Source organism: Protomyctophum bolini, assembly GCF_963924005.1.
Source record: "Protomyctophum bolini genome assembly, chromosome: 9".
Classification (NCBI taxonomy): domain Eukaryota; kingdom Metazoa; phylum Chordata; class Actinopteri; order Myctophiformes; family Myctophidae; genus Protomyctophum; species Protomyctophum bolini.
Genome location: NC_137870.1, coordinates 48,032,997 through 48,049,341, shown reverse-complemented (window position 1 = coordinate 48,049,341; position 16,345 = coordinate 48,032,997). Strand labels below are relative to the sequence as shown.

Below are 16,345 nucleotides of genomic sequence, written 5' to 3'. Positions count from 1 at the left end.
CATTTCCACAGTTTCCACATATTTCATTGTCAATTTTGTGTTGCTACATGTCATGCATATTTCCACATTAGAACAGTTATAAACTCAGTGCAATATGTCCACATTAGCACAGTTATAGACTCATAGTCTCACATCATGACAGAACAGACTCTTTTTGTTTTAAATAAAATAAATTAAAACTAAAAACTCAGTGCAATATTTTCAGAACAGTCTCTTGCTCTCCTTTTTAACTAAAATAAAATAAACATGAGTCATAGATCAGTGCAATATTTTCAGAAGTCTCTCTTTCTCTCTCTCTCTTTAACTAAAATAAAAAAACAGGACAGTGCAATATCTTGTTCAAAAAAAATAAGGCCATGTTGCAGCCTACAGAAAATAAAGAAAGCCTACCAGTCAGTCATTGTGATCCCTGGCCCTGTGTCCCTTTGCTAAGCTCTAGCTGTGAGGCGACAACACTACCGACTGTGCCACTGCCCCCCCTCTTGGTTTTGCTTTTTCATAAAGATTTAAACTTAATAAACAAATCAGTTCCATCGTTAAACCTCTCTTTTTCAATCATCACCACGGTCAAATCCTACCTCCCCCTAAAAACAGCTGGAGATGGTTATCCATGCTTTGATTTCATCAAGAATAGATTATTGCAACTCTTTGTATATTGGCATCGACCAGGCGTCACTCAGGCGTTTACAGCTAGTGCAGAACACAGCTGCCCGCCTTCTCACCGGCACTATAAAATATGTTATAGTGTATATTGTATAGTGTTATAGTGTATAGTGTTACAGTGTTATAGTGTTGTATATATTTATAGGAGGGTTGACATACTGTGAATCAGGAGGTCCAGGTTCGTTACTGAAGTCAGGAGGATTTCCTTTAGACCAGTCACTCTTCACAGACAGAAGGCTGGGAGTTGGAGACTCTGCTCTGTGGTGGACACTTCTGGAATCATACAGACAGAAATAACAATACATAAACAACAGAGACAGTGAATAATACTACTAGAAATAATACTAAGTAAATAACAGGACCATAGCCCTTACCCTACCGCCTACCCCCTTAGATAGCATTTCTGTAGACTTAGATAGCATTTGATACAGACTTATAGCATGTTATGTAGACAGCACTATAATTGCATTGTATGTAGTCATAGCACGTCATAGTACATATGTATAGCATAGTATAGTATATGTATAGTATATATGTATAGCTTCATTATATAGATATTCCACTGTTACTTTCTTAGCTTACGCATGTTTCATGATAGATTCTTTTTATGTGACGTATTCCCATGCTTTTTTGTTCTTGCTTAATGTAAATCGCTCTGGATTAAGAGCGTCTGCTAAATGCCTAAATTGTAAATTGTAAATTGTAACAGACAGTAATTAGCATAACAGTAGCTTGTATTCCATGTAGTACAAACGGTGCAATGGAATGATTTGCCCAAGGAGATAAAGACAAGTGCCTCTCTAAACACTTAAAACTTAGGTCAGGATTGAGAAGGCGTTTTTAGAATCCTGAATGGGTCTGTTGAATTGAGCAATTGTAACAGTTATCTCCTTAACACATTCCGACCAGGATTACTGCATGTTTTTGTGAGGGTACCCTAGGGGACACGGGGAGAACATGTGAGGGTACCTACCCTAGGGGACACGGGGAGAACATGTGAGGGTACCTACCCTAGGGGACACGGGGAGAACATGTGAGGGTACCTACCCTAGGGGACACGGGGAGAACATGTGAGGGTACCTACCCTAGGGGACACGGGGAGAACATGAGGGTACCTACCCTAGGGGACACGGGGAGAGCATGTGAGGGTACCTACCCTAGGGGACACGGGGAGAACATGAGGGTACCTACCAAACGGGGAACGGGGAGAACATGCAAACTCCACACAGAAAGGCCCTTTCGCCAACCCCGCCTCGGGTATGGGCACTGATGACTCAGAGGAGAGAACACGCCCCCAGCGCCCACAGCGGGAATCGAACCCAGGACCTTCTAGCTGTGAGGCGACAACACTACCGACTGTGCCACTGTCCCCCCTCTTGGTTTTATTTTTGATACAAGATTTTAAACTTAATAAACAAATCAGCTCCGTCGTTAAAACTCTCTTCTTCCAATCATCGCCACGGTCAAATCCTACCTCCCCTAAAAACAGCTGGAGATGGTTATCCATGCTTTGATATAATCAAGAATAGATTATTGCAACTCTTTGTATATTGGCATCGACCAGGCGTCACTCAGGCGTTTACAGCTAGTGCAGGACACAGCTGACCGCCTTCTCACCGGCACTATAAAACCATTTCTGCCCCTCCCCATTAGATCTGCTCAGATAGATGCTATATAAATAAAGTTTGATTTGATTTGACTTGGAGTACACAATTCAGACACCAGATGGAGCAGTTGGTTGTAAAGGAGTTAATGTTCCAACCTTTGATCAGTAGAGTGGTGTCCATCTTTGAAGTCAATAAGTCCATACATGGATGAGTCACTCTTCATGGAGACACAGCTGGGTACAGGAGAGACTGCTCTGTGATGATCAACCCTGTTAAAGATAAAGACAAAGAAAACTTTATTGTCCATTACATTTACCGGTACATAAAATGTAAATGTGTCTTACATTACATAAAACACACAGATGCATTAAAAAAATACTATTTAAAATGCATTCACATAATAAATAATAATAATAAAACTTTATTTGTATAGCACCTTTCATGACATGAAATGCAGCTCAAAGTGCTTTACAGAACAATGGAGAATAAAAAAGAAAAGCAAGGCAACGACATTAAAAAACAAGCAGTAATGCAATACAGTGAGGACATGAATAACAAAAAATAAAAGATCAATTTAAAGCAATGTTGTAGAAGTGGGTCTTGAGCTGAGCTTTAAAAATGTCTACAGAGGCTGCCTGACGAAGGTACAGTGGGAGTTTGTTAAACTACAGAGGCTGCCTGACGAAGGTACAGTGGGAGCTTGTTCCATGCCGACGGCCCGTAGAAGCAAAAAGCTGCTTCCCCGTATTTTTTAGTTGCCATTTTTTTAGGCAAAGCGAGCAGGCCAGCAGTGGAAGACCTTAGGGGGCGGTTTGGGACATATTTAGGCAGGCAGTCATGTAGGTAGGAAGGTGCGAGACCATTGAGAGCTTTATAGACAAGTAAAATAATTTTAAAATCAATCCTAAAAACAACCGGAAGCCGGTGCAGTGAAGCCAAAACTGGAGTAATATGTTCTCTCATCTTAGTTCTAGTTAAAACTCTGGCTGCTGCATTTTGGACAAGTTGTAATCTGTCAGTTGTTTTCTTAGGCAGTCCTGAAAAAAGTGCATTGCAGTAATCAAGCCGAGAAAAAACAAAGGCGTGGATTAGCGTTTTTGCATCGTCCAAAGACAAATAGGCTCTGATTCGTGCAATATTTCTAAGGTGAAAAAAGGCAATCTTGGTGACATGATTAATGTGTGAATTAAAATTCAATTCAGAATCAATAATAACCCCCAGGTTCTTTACTGTACTGTTACTTTCTACAGTCAGGTTGTAAAGGAGTTCATTTTTCAATCATCTGTCTGGTCAATTAAAATTCAAACCTTTGATCAGTAAAGTGGTGTCCATCTTTGAAGTCAAAAAGTCCATGCATGGAGGTGTCACTCGTCATGGAGACACAGCTGGGTACAGGAGAGACTGCTCTGTGACGATCAACCCTGTAAAAGATAAAGACAAAAGAAAACTTTATTGTCCATAACATTTACATACAATGTAAATGTGTCTTTGGCACACCGGCAGTCAGTTACAACAATCACACATTACATAAAACACACAGATGCATTAAAAAAATACTATTTAAAATGCATTCACATAAACACAGCAACAGTGATCATGAACAGTGGGATTCAACGAGAGGATTTAGTTTATTTATAGCGAGTCATATCAGGCGTGGGCAGTGCAGAGAGGCTCAAACCAGGATGTATCAAATAGATATAATACAGGTAGTTCTTCTGACCAAGTAATTGGTTGCAATAGGCTCTCCGGCCGTGCTGAAATTAGCACGACAGCACACCTAGCCGTAATATATTTTTAGAAAGGATCAGATTATAAATGTATCAGTTGTGCATCAGAGCAGCAGCAACATTGTCTTAGGAAACAATTTAAAGAATACATTACATGTTCAACTCGACTTCGTCTCGTTCAATAATCATAATTCAATAATCACGTTAAACCACACCCTCTCGTGTAATATTGCTTAATTAAACGTCATGCTATAATTATCCATACTAAATGCCTCCAAGCACCATTTGTGTTGTTTTTACTTTTACTGTCCACTACTGTCGTATAGGACCTTATATGTGACATTAATTTGCGTATTTATTGTATGTTGATTTTCTTGTATTTTATGGTATGACATATTTTATATATTTGTCCCTGTATTATATTGTGTTATTTTGCAATAGTATTTGCAAGGAATGTCACAGAAGCACTGTAACTTTAACCCATTTTGGGGCGGGAACCCCTTTTGGTGTTAGCATTACGTTATGCTTTAGCTATTGAAAAATAGCAGATCTACAAGCTCATAGCGTAGGTCTGCTATTTTTGAAAAATCGAAGAACGACTGACATAGAAACATAGCTTTTTCAGAAAACTGTCAGGATGTAGAAGACATTTTTTTAATCTGATCTCAGGTCAGAATGGGTTAAGAGTCACATGACTATGCAGCTGCTATCTGTTAAGATGATTACGTGCTGCTTTCCGATTGGTTGTTCTATACCTATGAAATGTATTTAGTGATGTCAGCCTATTCCGAGTCAGGTCGAAAGAGCCAAACGTCGTTGCGTTTGACATTAAATAAAATAGCTCTTGAATCAGCAGTGTGCGGGTTTGCAGAGGTCTCCCCTTCAAACAATGTCATTCGACAGTAGAATAAGCAATACGTTATCTGAAACTAAAACTGACTGATGGCAGGCAGAACATATTAAATCAGTGGTTGGGCAACTTTGACGATGGAGAGGGCCACTACATTTCCACACTCACTCCAGAGGGCCACATTGCTGTTGTAGCAAAAATAGTAGATCTACAAGCTCAAAACGCGTCGCACTGTGACGCGTTTTGAGCTTGTAGATCTGCTATTTTTTGCTATATTAGAATTGAAATCTTGATTTTCTTTTTTTGCTATTTTTTGAATTGGAATCCTGAAAATGTACATTTTTATGTCATTTCAAATGCCTCTAATTGCTTGTAATTAAAGCGGAATTGTAAACCGCTGAAACCAAAATTATCTCAGTATTCTGATATGTACCTGAGGGCCGCATTAAGTGAAGATGGGGGGGCCGCATGTGCCCCCCCCCCCCCCCGGGGCCGCCAGTTGCCGTAATTATACATTACAATAATTAAACGTATAATTATAAATCTTGACTTGACTTCGCAGCGCCCCCGTTGAGGGCTTTTATGGTGGGGTAGGGGAAATAGCCCATAATGCGAGTGCGCTCCCGGTGTGCAACTGTGGATTTCCCAAACGAACCCAGTTTGAAAAAAGTAGCCGGGGCGCTCGGATAAAAATGCTTTTTATTAATCAACGCAACGAAAGGTAATGTTGTTCCTGAATGCTTGATCTGCTGTGAGAAGTTATCATATTGAATGAATGCTCATTATCAAACATGTATTTATTTAATCATTTTAAACCCCTTATCCCTAAACTTATTTTTTTTTACTATTTTGCTTAACATTTTTGAATAATTTAAATGGCCAGTCTACAAGCTCACAACGTGTCAATGTAGATTGGCTAGTTGAACTATTCAAAAATGTTAAATGTCAAAATGGCAAAGAAGTTTAGGGATAAGGGGTTTAGCAGTGACTGAAATGGAGCCCCTTATATCTAAACCACACCGAAGAGTCGGTTCGGGACAAAAGTTTTCTCATTGGCCTCACTCACACCTTTCGATCTAGCATGCAACATCGATGCAAGCTAGATGTAAGTGTCATGGCCGCCCCGATGCATTTCCAATGGAAGTAAGAAAGGAAAGGTACTATGTTTTTACCCAGGGTAAGGGCCGATTCATACTCCTATTTTACCGCTGTTTCGGCGCTGTAGTGCCGAAATGATTTCGGCTCGTCAGAAATTTTCAGTAGCACCGAAGAGCCGACTTTAGGACGGTACCCGCCCCCCCCGAACCTCAAATGACGTCACATTGTAGGCTCTACAGCGCCGAACCGACTTTTATTCGGCTCTAAAATAGGAGTATGAATCGGCCCTAACTGGACTAAGCTCAAGAACTTGTTTACAACCAGGCCCTGCTCATAGAACATTTCATGGTAGAGGTTCAATGCCTTGCTCAAAGGGCACTTCAGCGGTGGTAATTGTAATGTTCCTGTTCTATTTGATGTTTTTAATGGTGTGTTGTTTCTTTTGCTTTTATTCACTGCTGTAGCACTTTGAGATTCTTGCGAATGTAAAGTGCGATATAAATAAAAACCATTATTATTATTATTATTATAAATGAGTGAATTCAAACCTTTCATCGCTCGGGTTGTCTCCGTCAGAAGCAGAACTCCCACTCATTTTCTCCATAGTGATATATTGTATTATCAGCTACAGTCAAATGTCGTCACAATCCAGTATTTAGTAAAGAGAACTTTTCTTCAACCATTGACAGCTAAAAAGTTTAAAACCTGTCAAGTAGACTTAGGACTAGTATACCTAGTAGTCAGTAGACTTAGGACTGAGTAGACTTAGTACTCAGTAGACTTAGTAGTCAGTAGACTTAGGACTGAGTAGACTTAGGACTGAGTACACTTAGTCAGTAGACTTAGTACTCAGTAGACTTAGGACTGAGTACTTTTTACTTGCTTGTAAGCTATGCTCCTCTAGAACCCACACTGTCTGTATGCCAATAATGTCAACCAGCGGTGGACAATTAAGTCCTCCGTTACAAGTAAAAGTATTTTTTTGTGTGTATAGTCCACGTTGGTGTTTTCCTAACATTCCCTGACATTGTTGTGATTTGTTTTGTCTAGTATGAAGCTAAATGAATGGGACATTCTCCTCTGGCTCCATGCAGTGCTGCTCATCTCCTGATGACTCCTGGTAGAAAAGAGAAGATGAACAATATTTAGTGAATCATTTTAATCCATGTTGAATCTACAGTCCATATCTCTCATATCATAGCACTCTAAATTTAAAACACATTAACCCATTCTGGTTGGTGTTTTAGGGCGCACCGGAGCGCACTCGACCTATTGGTTTGCATTGCAGTGCGCGCCCTTAAGCATTATGTTATACTTTAGCTATTGAAAAATAGCAGATCTACAAGCTCGTAAGCGCGGCACTCGGTGCCGCGCTTACGAGCTTGCAGGTCTGATATTTTTGAAAAATCGAAGAGCGACTGACATTTTTAGAATCTGATCTCAGGTCAGAATGGGTTATAAATCAGACCAGTGTGTGTGTGTCCAGTGGAAACCTTGTATGAATCCGATCTCAGGTCAGAATGGGTTAAACTATAAAAGTGTGCTCTGTGCCAGGCCAGGTTTTCTACCCTGGGCACACACATTCTGGAAGGCAGGTGTAGACAATTGGAATTTGTAATGGTACAGTATATTATTTGACTGACATGACTTCACAGAAGTATAACTATTTCTGTGAGTTTTGGACACAAGCTGTAGTTGTATTTCAACATATTTTATTTACCATCCCTGTTCATAATAAATCCATAAAAAAAATGCATCAAAACCTGAGGGCTCTATTGCGGGCTAAACCCCTTATCCCTAAACTACTTTGCTTTTTTGAAAAACATTTTTTAATAGTTCAAATAGCCGATCTACAAGCTCACAACGCCTCGATGTACAGTAGATAAATGCACATACATACATTTGGAGCATTGTCATGTTGGTAGTTGACAGTTAACAGCACACAACTTTGACCACTTGGGTGCGCACTTGAGTCTGTTTTCTTTTTTTGTCTGTCTCAGACTAATCATTGTGTATATTCCTGCACTATACCTGCATCGAGTGATCTTGGTACACAGAAGTTGATCTATTGAAGATTCTGACCTTCAAAGTACATCATTTTTGTTTTGATTGTATTGCTGTATTGTTGTATTGTTCTTTCTGCTTTGGCAATGTAAACGTATGTTTTCTCATGCCAATAAAGCCCTTTGAATTGAATTTAATTGAATTGTCTCAGTAATAAACTATGACATTCAGCCTACTGCTCAAGTAGTGTTGTTTTCGTCGGCTAAAACTGAGACGAAAAATGTTCATCGACTGCCTTTTTCCACTGACGAAAGTGAAAAACAGACAGGAAATATGTGTGAGTGTGTGAGTAATATAGTTTATAGTATGCATAGTTATCAGTAGGCTATTTGCACTGAACTTGGTACACAGTGTTGAAATCAAACACAGAAAATGGCTACTGCTACTGCAGCAGTAAACTAACACGCAGACGTGTTTACACAATTTCCAAACACATAATAACCAACTACAAAGGCATTCTGCAAACATCACATACTAAATTAAATATACTCTTTGAACCGATTAACTAGAACTTCAAAGTACTTACAGACAATATATGTCCAATTAAGGCAAAAGCATTAAAGAATAATTATCAGCGGACCATGCGCACGCAGCTCACTGTTCCGTCAGTACTGGGAAATGAGTTTCGTTTTACTGGAAATGCTCTGCTGAAGTTTCGTTTCACTTTCAGGGACTCACTTCCACCACTGGAGGGCAGTAAAAACCGTAAGAACTGTTACAATACACTTCACCTTTTAACTATTAACTTAATTAATTAAATGACAGGATTATTAAACATTTTTAAACTATGCATTTTAACCAAACTGCCATTCCAAAGGCAGCACAACAAATAAAAAGTAGACTAAAATGTAAGAAGGGACTAGTGGACAAGAGATCCAGTATAAGTCATTTTACAATTGGTTGCATGCTGAAAATAGCTGATCTACAAGCTCACAACACGTTGTGAGCTTGTAAATCAGCTATTTTCAGCAATGAAAACACTACTACTACTACTACTACTATTAGGGTGGCCACCTGCAAGACCTCAGAAAGGAGGACACTTTTTGCGGGGCTCGCACCCCCCCCCCCCCCAGATATTAATATTATTACTACTACTATTGCACCTGATTTTCACCACCATCCTCTCCAGCATTATGTCCACAGAGAACATATATTTGCTAATTAAATTAACATTTTTAAATTAGGCTATAGGGTACCACAAAGGCCATTCATTTTATAATCAATTTATTTCATTTCATGTTTAGATACCGGTATGTTTTATGTTTAATCTCTTTCTTGTGGGGTTTTTTATACAGTCTTATGGTCATCGGTGTATAGGACATAGAAATAGAATGAAGCCAGTAGCCTATATGTATGTTCACAGTGCTTTAGCCTCCCTTTCTTTATGATGTCGAGCTCCATATTGCTCATTAAATGTAGTTTTTCATTTCGGCATATTTGGTTTATTTATCTCTGCATTAACTATACTAAATTGATTGTGAGAGCTCAAACCGACCATCCCACTGGCAGTGTTGCCAGGTTTTGGAAGAGAACCAAGCAACCATGTCTATGAAAACAAGCCCAAAAGAAGCCTGACTAGGCTTAGTAGCCTATTATATAAAACAAGCCCAAAGTCGCTTATAATTAAGCGGACATGGCAACACTCCGAACGTCTCCACTCGCTTCGGAGCTGAGCAGCGCTGCAGAGATTTTAATACCCAGGCAGACGACGTAAATGACAGTTATGGCACAAGCACTGTATATCACAAAAAACCGGACAATTATGTGTCCGGCCAGAGGTTGAGGTGGGAGGAGGACAGGTGGGTCTAAAACCGGACTGTCCGGCGTGAAACCGGACGTCTGGCCACCCTAACTACTATGCATAAATTAAGTTTAAATAAGAAGTAAGGCAAACCAAAATGTGCACACAAATAGATGCAATTAAAAAGCAATTTTCCTTTTAACAATCATTGTGAAATCACAGCAATCTGTTAATAAAGCATTAAAAAATAAAATAAAAATGAATTCCCTGCTTACTGAAATAACCATTATATGGCAACCTTTTTGGGCCGTGCACTGAAAATAGCCGATCTAGCGCGACACGTTCTGAGCTTGTAGATCTGATATTTTCAGCATGCAACCAAGTGCAAAATTACTTTTACTGGATCTCTTGTCCACTAGTCCCTTCCTAGCATTTTAGTCTATGTGAAGCCTTTACCACTATGCTAAACTCAATGAAGCACGGGCGTTAGCGCGATAATAAAATATTACTTTATTCTCACTCATTCCGCGCCTCCTCTCTCTCTTTCTCCCTCCCTCTCTCTCTCTCTCTCTCTGCCTGTCTGTCTGCACCGGTCTGCACGCGACACGCGTGAGTTCAACAGCGGCGGCGCGCTCACTGATCAACCCCGAAAAAAAGGAAACTGATTTCAACATCGGCTGTACATAAGTTTCCCTGGAGCTTTTTACAACTATGATGATGCATGCTGTGCATTGCTGTCGCTGAATCCACGGAGACAGCAGACACAACATAATATGGGGGACTGCGCCTCGTCCCCGACCCCAAACACAGTAAACTTGTTGAAAAATAGCTTCCAATAGCTTGTTATTTTGCGTGGAGTAGCGCTGTGTGCAGGCCATAGACTGTATGCAGGCCAGGCTACATACATGATCGCCTCGAACAAAATACATCTCCCACGTGAAACCTGGTATATTCTTCGTCGTACGACGTGGTGTTGCATGCTGAAAATAGCAGATTTACAAGCTCACAACGCGTCGCGTCCACCACACGTTGTGAGCTTGTAGATCAGCACATGGAAATATGCAGGCGGAGACGTTTAGAAACTTTCCCCTTCACAATAAAAGCTTTCACATGTTCATTCCATATAAAGAAAAGACAGGAGGAAAGTGGGCAAAGATTATGAATTCGGTGGATTAAATATCCTTATTGGCCATTAGGTTGAACATGCCCATGCAGAAGGTAAGGGGTGTGTCTCATTTCTGTTTCATATACAGTAGCCAAATGATAATAACGATATGGAAAAATGCACTATAGGTTTATTCATTATAATATTGTCCTATAGAATGTGTGAGTGAGAAATATAACATGTTATCTGCTTAATTTAAGGCATTTATGCTTCAGCCAAGAAAGCCTTTGCTAGCCTTGGTGATAAGGTCATGTGTTAATACAGCGCTGAGGCGCTATACAAAAAAAAGGTTGGTGCTACCTAATTTGTGGTGGCGCTACCAACTGAAAAGGTAGGTGGCGCCAGTGCTACCTACCTAAAGTTAGTCTGGAGCCCTGATTGTATACAGTATAAATATTTACAGTGTATATATTTATATCTCTCTCCCCAGCCCGGGGGTCGAACCTCGACCTCCCGGTGTCAGGGCGGACACTATAGTCTAACTGAAGGTGTGTGTCACCTTCACTCCCTGAAGGTGTGTGTCACAGTGTGTGTGTGTGTGTGTGTGTGTGTGTGTGTGTGTGTGTGTGTGTGTGTGTGTGTGTGTGTGTGTGTGTGTGTGTGTGTGTGTGTGTGTGTGTGTGTTTACGTGGCTGTTACGCAGCTGGTGCTCAGAGGGTTTGATTAGGCAACTCACCGCTGAATTCAGCGATTGACCAATCAGAATTCAACCAAGCCATGTGATAAACTGGTATAATGTAGACCTGCACCTAGTCATGAAAAATGTTTGTTTGAATCTTTACCCGTCATGAATCCTGTCCGTCCATGGTTCTGGGTTCTGGTTCTGTTCTGTAGACTCTGGACTGGATCATAGAATGACTTCTGTGTCCTGGTTGGATAAAGTGGAGATGGGCGGAGAGACAGAGAGAGAGAGCCAGAGAGAGACAGAGAGAGAGAGACACAGAGAGAGAGAGAGAGAGAGACAGAGAGAGACAGAGAGAGAGAGCCAGAGAGAGACAGAGAGAGAGAGACAGAGAGAGAGAGAGAGACAGAGAGAGAGAGAGAGACAGAGAGAGAGACAGACAAGCAAAGAGAACCGGTTGTCAAACTGGTTGGTTACCTGCTTCACACAAACAACAGATCACGCCACGTCTACACAGAATGACAACAAGCCAAATGACGGCCCTTCCCACACTTAGAACGGTTGTATCTGCAGGTGTGTCTCGTCATTACCAAGCTAGATTTAGCTAGATTTCAATTCAATCCGTCTCTCTGTGTCTTACTTTGTTTGAGCACATAAAATAACAGTTAAAAAAACGATAAGTATAATAAGTATAGTATACAAGACTGCATGGTGTATTTGAATTGCAAATTTTTATTTGCTACTTATTTGAGTGTTTGTGTGTGTGTGTGTGTGTGTGTGTGTGTGTGTGTGTGTGTGTGTGTGTGTGTGTGTGTGTGTGCGTGCGAGCGAGTGTGTGAGAGAGAGAGAGAGAGAGTGAGTGAGTGTGAGAGAGAGAGAGAGAGCGCGTCCAAGCGTGTTTGAACTGTGAACACATGCAGAGTAATAAATACTGTGTTGTTCAAACTGTAGGTCAGTAATTATACCGTCTGTATCAGAGGTCAGTAGTTATTCTGTCTGTATCAGAGGTCAGTAGTTATTCTGTCTGTATCAGAGGTCAGTAGTTATTCTGTCTGTATCAGAGGTCAGTAGTTATTCTGTCTGTATCAGAGGTCAGTAGTTATTCTGTCTGTATCAGAGGTCAGTAGTTATACTGCCTGTATCAGAGGTCTCAGTAGGATGTTAAACTCCGGAATGATTACAATCCATCTGATAAAAGTACTGGACATAATCCGTTTTAATGAAAGCTAGCATAACAAAACTCACACAAAAGGTCTAGTGAATTTGTATCGCTGTATAATTGAAAGTGTCTTAACTGGCTGTATCACAGTGTGGTACGGTAACACGACCGCTCAGGATTGCAATAGGTTGCAGAGGACCGTTAAAACAGCAGCTAAAATCATCGGCACTACAGAATTACCCAGTCTCCATAACATCTACACCACGCGCTGTATGAAAAAAGCCCATAACATCATGGAAGACACCAGCCACCCCGCAAATACCCTGTTCAAACTACTCCCTTCCAAAAAGCGCTACCAGAGCATCAAATCTCGTACCACCGCCCGTCTCAGTAACAGTTTTTACCCCCAGGCAGTCAGGCTGCTGAACAGCTGACCTCGAACTGTATTGCACTTCACTTCACTTGCACTTTTCTTTTCCTGTCTTTTTCTTGCACTATAGATGTTTGTTTATGTCCTGTGTATGTAAGACTGAGAGTGCTCTGAGCAAAATAAATGTCATTGTATGTATACTCTGTATCTATACACATGACAAATAAACCTGAACCTGAACCTGAACATATACGCTGAAGAAGTTAATCGACGTCGATACATAATATACTGTTAACTTACCTCGGATTGACTTTATCTTTTTATCCCAGGTGTAAAAGCGGAACACAGCGGTGGTGGGTGGACTTCCTGGTTCCCTGTGTGTGTCAAACAAACAGAAAGAGAACAAAAAGGGTCATGTTAATAGTTTACTGAGGCCCGGGAACCCCTTTTGGTGTTTACTTTTAGCTATTGGAAAATAGCAGATCTACAAGCTCATAGCGCGGCACTCGAGTCGGTGCTTGTAGGTCTGCTGTTTTAGAAAAATAGGCAAATCTTTAAATACCGGTATGTATTCTTTTTTTTTCTTTTTTTTATATCCCACGATTTTGTAACTAATTTTTCACCCCTGTGTCAATCATCTAATGTGATCCTGGGCTCTACACACCCAGAGCAACCCAGAGCAACCTAGTCCCCATATATGGGGGACAAGGGGAGAGCAACCTAGTCCCCATATATGGGGGACAAGGGGAGAGCAACAGACTTGAACTCATGCTTCCTTCATGCCTGAGAGTCCAAGTTGCTCCTTTACACCTGACAGTCACAGGGGGGAGGTTCCCCTCCATCAGGCGCCCCGGCTAGCCAGGGGGAGGCAGTTTATGTATTCTTAACTCAAATCTTTGCTTCCAAATCACGAGCGCATATATTGGGCAACACGACCAGCGCAAAACATGATGTCAGCAAAACTGCTCAAAGTGTTAGTTCAGATTGTTGGACTCAAAGCATTTGTATTGTATTGTTGACCTATTTCTACCAGAGAGCAACTTTGGTTCAACTTTGACCCCTGCTCTGTCAGATGCAACTATAATATGTTGTTGTGCTGCTGGGGGCGTAGACTAGTTCTCTTCTTTAGACCAAATGCACGTTATCTCAGAGGATACTGATGCACTGATACATGGACACAACAAAGAGTTCCATGTGACAGAGGGCTCAAAGGGTGAATTGTTATGTTCATATCAAATAAATAAACGTTAACATAAATTAGATTTTCCCTTATATATATATATATATATATATATATATATATATATATATATATATATATAGACCATAGGGCAGGGGTGGGCAACTGGCGGCCCTGGCGACCTTCACATAATGTGGCCCTCAGGTTAATATCAGAATACTGATACTGTATATTGGTTTCAGCTGTTACTATTCAACAACATGCAAACATGACCCGCTTTTATTACTTCAGTCTAAAGTAGTAGTCTTAGTAGCTCATTGCTTCAACCCAAGTATAATTAAATGCATTTGAAATTACATAAAAATGTTAATTTTCAGGATTCCAATTCAAAAATAGCAAAAAATCAAGATTGCAATTTGAATATAGCAAAAATTGTAGATCAGTATTTTTGCTACGACAGTAATATATGGCCCTAGGGAGTGAGTGTGGAAATATAGTGGCTCCATCGTCAAAGTTGCCCAGCCCTGCCAGGGGTGGGCAACTTTGACGATGGAGAGGGCCACTGTATATTTCCACACTCACTCCAGAGGACCACGTTGCATAATTGTTGACGTAGCAAAAATAGCCGATCTACAAGCTTGTAGATCTGCTATTTTTGCTATATTTGAATTGAAATACTGGAAACAGAAATTGGCATTTTCTTTTTATTGGAATCCTGAAAAATTCAAATGAATTTAGTTATGTTAACTTTGTGTGAACTAAACATGTTGGGAGCATGAGCTGCATTAGCTGCATGAACATGTTTGGAATTGTAAACAGCTGAAATCAATAACACATATTCTGATATTAACCTGAGGGCCGCATTAAGTGAAGCTGGGGGCCGCATGTGGCCCCCGGGCCGCCAGTTGCCCCATGTATACCGGCATAGACCTATATAAGGGAAAACCTTATATAACAATTAACAATTAACAATTAACAATTCACCCTTTGTCAAGTCAAGTCCCGCCCATGGGAGTTAAATGCTGCAATTTATAAAAGTAGGTGTTCATTACATTGAGCATGACCTATACTTACATCACTGAGGTAGGAAATAGGAATACAAAAATGTTACGGTCACCTTATAGGTGAATCTGGCTCGGCCTCTGAACTGATAGGTCAACAATATACAAATGACACTAGCTTTGTGGAAGTGATACTTTTATTTTTAACCGTGACCCGCCCCCACCCCGTAAACCATTTTGGTGTTTTAAGCATTATTTACGTTATACTTTAGCTATGGAAAAATAGCAGCTCTACAAGCTCATATAGCGCTATATGTGAACAACTATAATGGGCTTATATACAGTTTACACAAAATGGTAGCCCCTCTCGGAACCCTCCGTAAAGCTTTGGACTTTAAGCTTTAAAAATGTCAGAAACTTTACTACCATTGGGTTCTGCTTGTGGGGCTAACAAAATGGCTGCTCTTGGAGAAGGCCTTGTTATGAGTTCTGAGTGACGCACATACATTATACGTTGTGTAAATAAAACGTGATAAATATAAACCCTTGCTCTGTTAAGTTTGTAAGCCTATATGGAACATGTATTTTAAGGATATATAGGCTATGGCTTATAGTTTAGTATACATTTCATACATGTATGTATACAGTATAGGCTATTGTTAATCACGTTATACAGTGAACAGTCAATACTAACACAGTCCTTAAGTTATAAGCGCCGGTCCGGTCCAGCGCGCCCTGATCACAGCTATAAACTATAAGGTTTAAAAGTAGCTTGTATATATTTTAGCTACCTGTAGCTTAATTGTTGAGCAGAGCAGAGAGGACTCAGTCTCAGAGGAGGACAAAAAGATCGGTGAATGTTCTGTCCAGTGTTGCCAACTCTCCAGTAACGGAAGTAGCTAGTGGCTCCTCGAAAAGTAGCTAAAAGTCGCCAGGGGTGGGATATGCGCGCGCGTAGCGTGCGCCGCCCCTAGCGACTTTTTTGCGTCCCTAGCGACTTTTAGGCGCCCCTATAGCAACGAAAATATGTAGCCAGCCCAGAAAAAAATTTGTCATTTATGTGCACTTAGTTTAAGTTAGTTTGTATCATCTCTTGCT

The 16,345-nt window shown here is 40.6% G+C and overlaps 1 protein-coding gene across 1 annotated transcript in view; it reads right to left on the bottom strand.

Moving 5' to 3' along the window:
* Positions 1 to 16,113, bottom strand: part of LOC308320878 (uncharacterized protein) — a 288,416-nt gene extending 272,303 nt beyond the window's left edge. The window contains exons 1-7 of the mRNA XM_080771587.1: positions 16,039 to 16,113; positions 13,367 to 13,440; positions 11,698 to 11,783; positions 6,494 to 7,062; positions 3,578 to 3,691; positions 2,426 to 2,539; positions 823 to 936 (exon numbers count right to left, since the gene is read on the bottom strand). Coding sequence (XP_080627713.1) covers positions 823 to 936; positions 2,426 to 2,539; positions 3,578 to 3,691; positions 6,494 to 6,549 — 398 coding nt within the window. The 5' untranslated portion in view covers positions 6,550 to 7,062; positions 11,698 to 11,783; positions 13,367 to 13,440; positions 16,039 to 16,113. The remainder of the gene's footprint in view (positions 1 to 822; positions 937 to 2,425; positions 2,540 to 3,577; positions 3,692 to 6,493; positions 7,063 to 11,697; positions 11,784 to 13,366; positions 13,441 to 16,038) is intronic.
* Between the last annotated feature and the right edge of the window lie 232 nt (positions 16,114 to 16,345).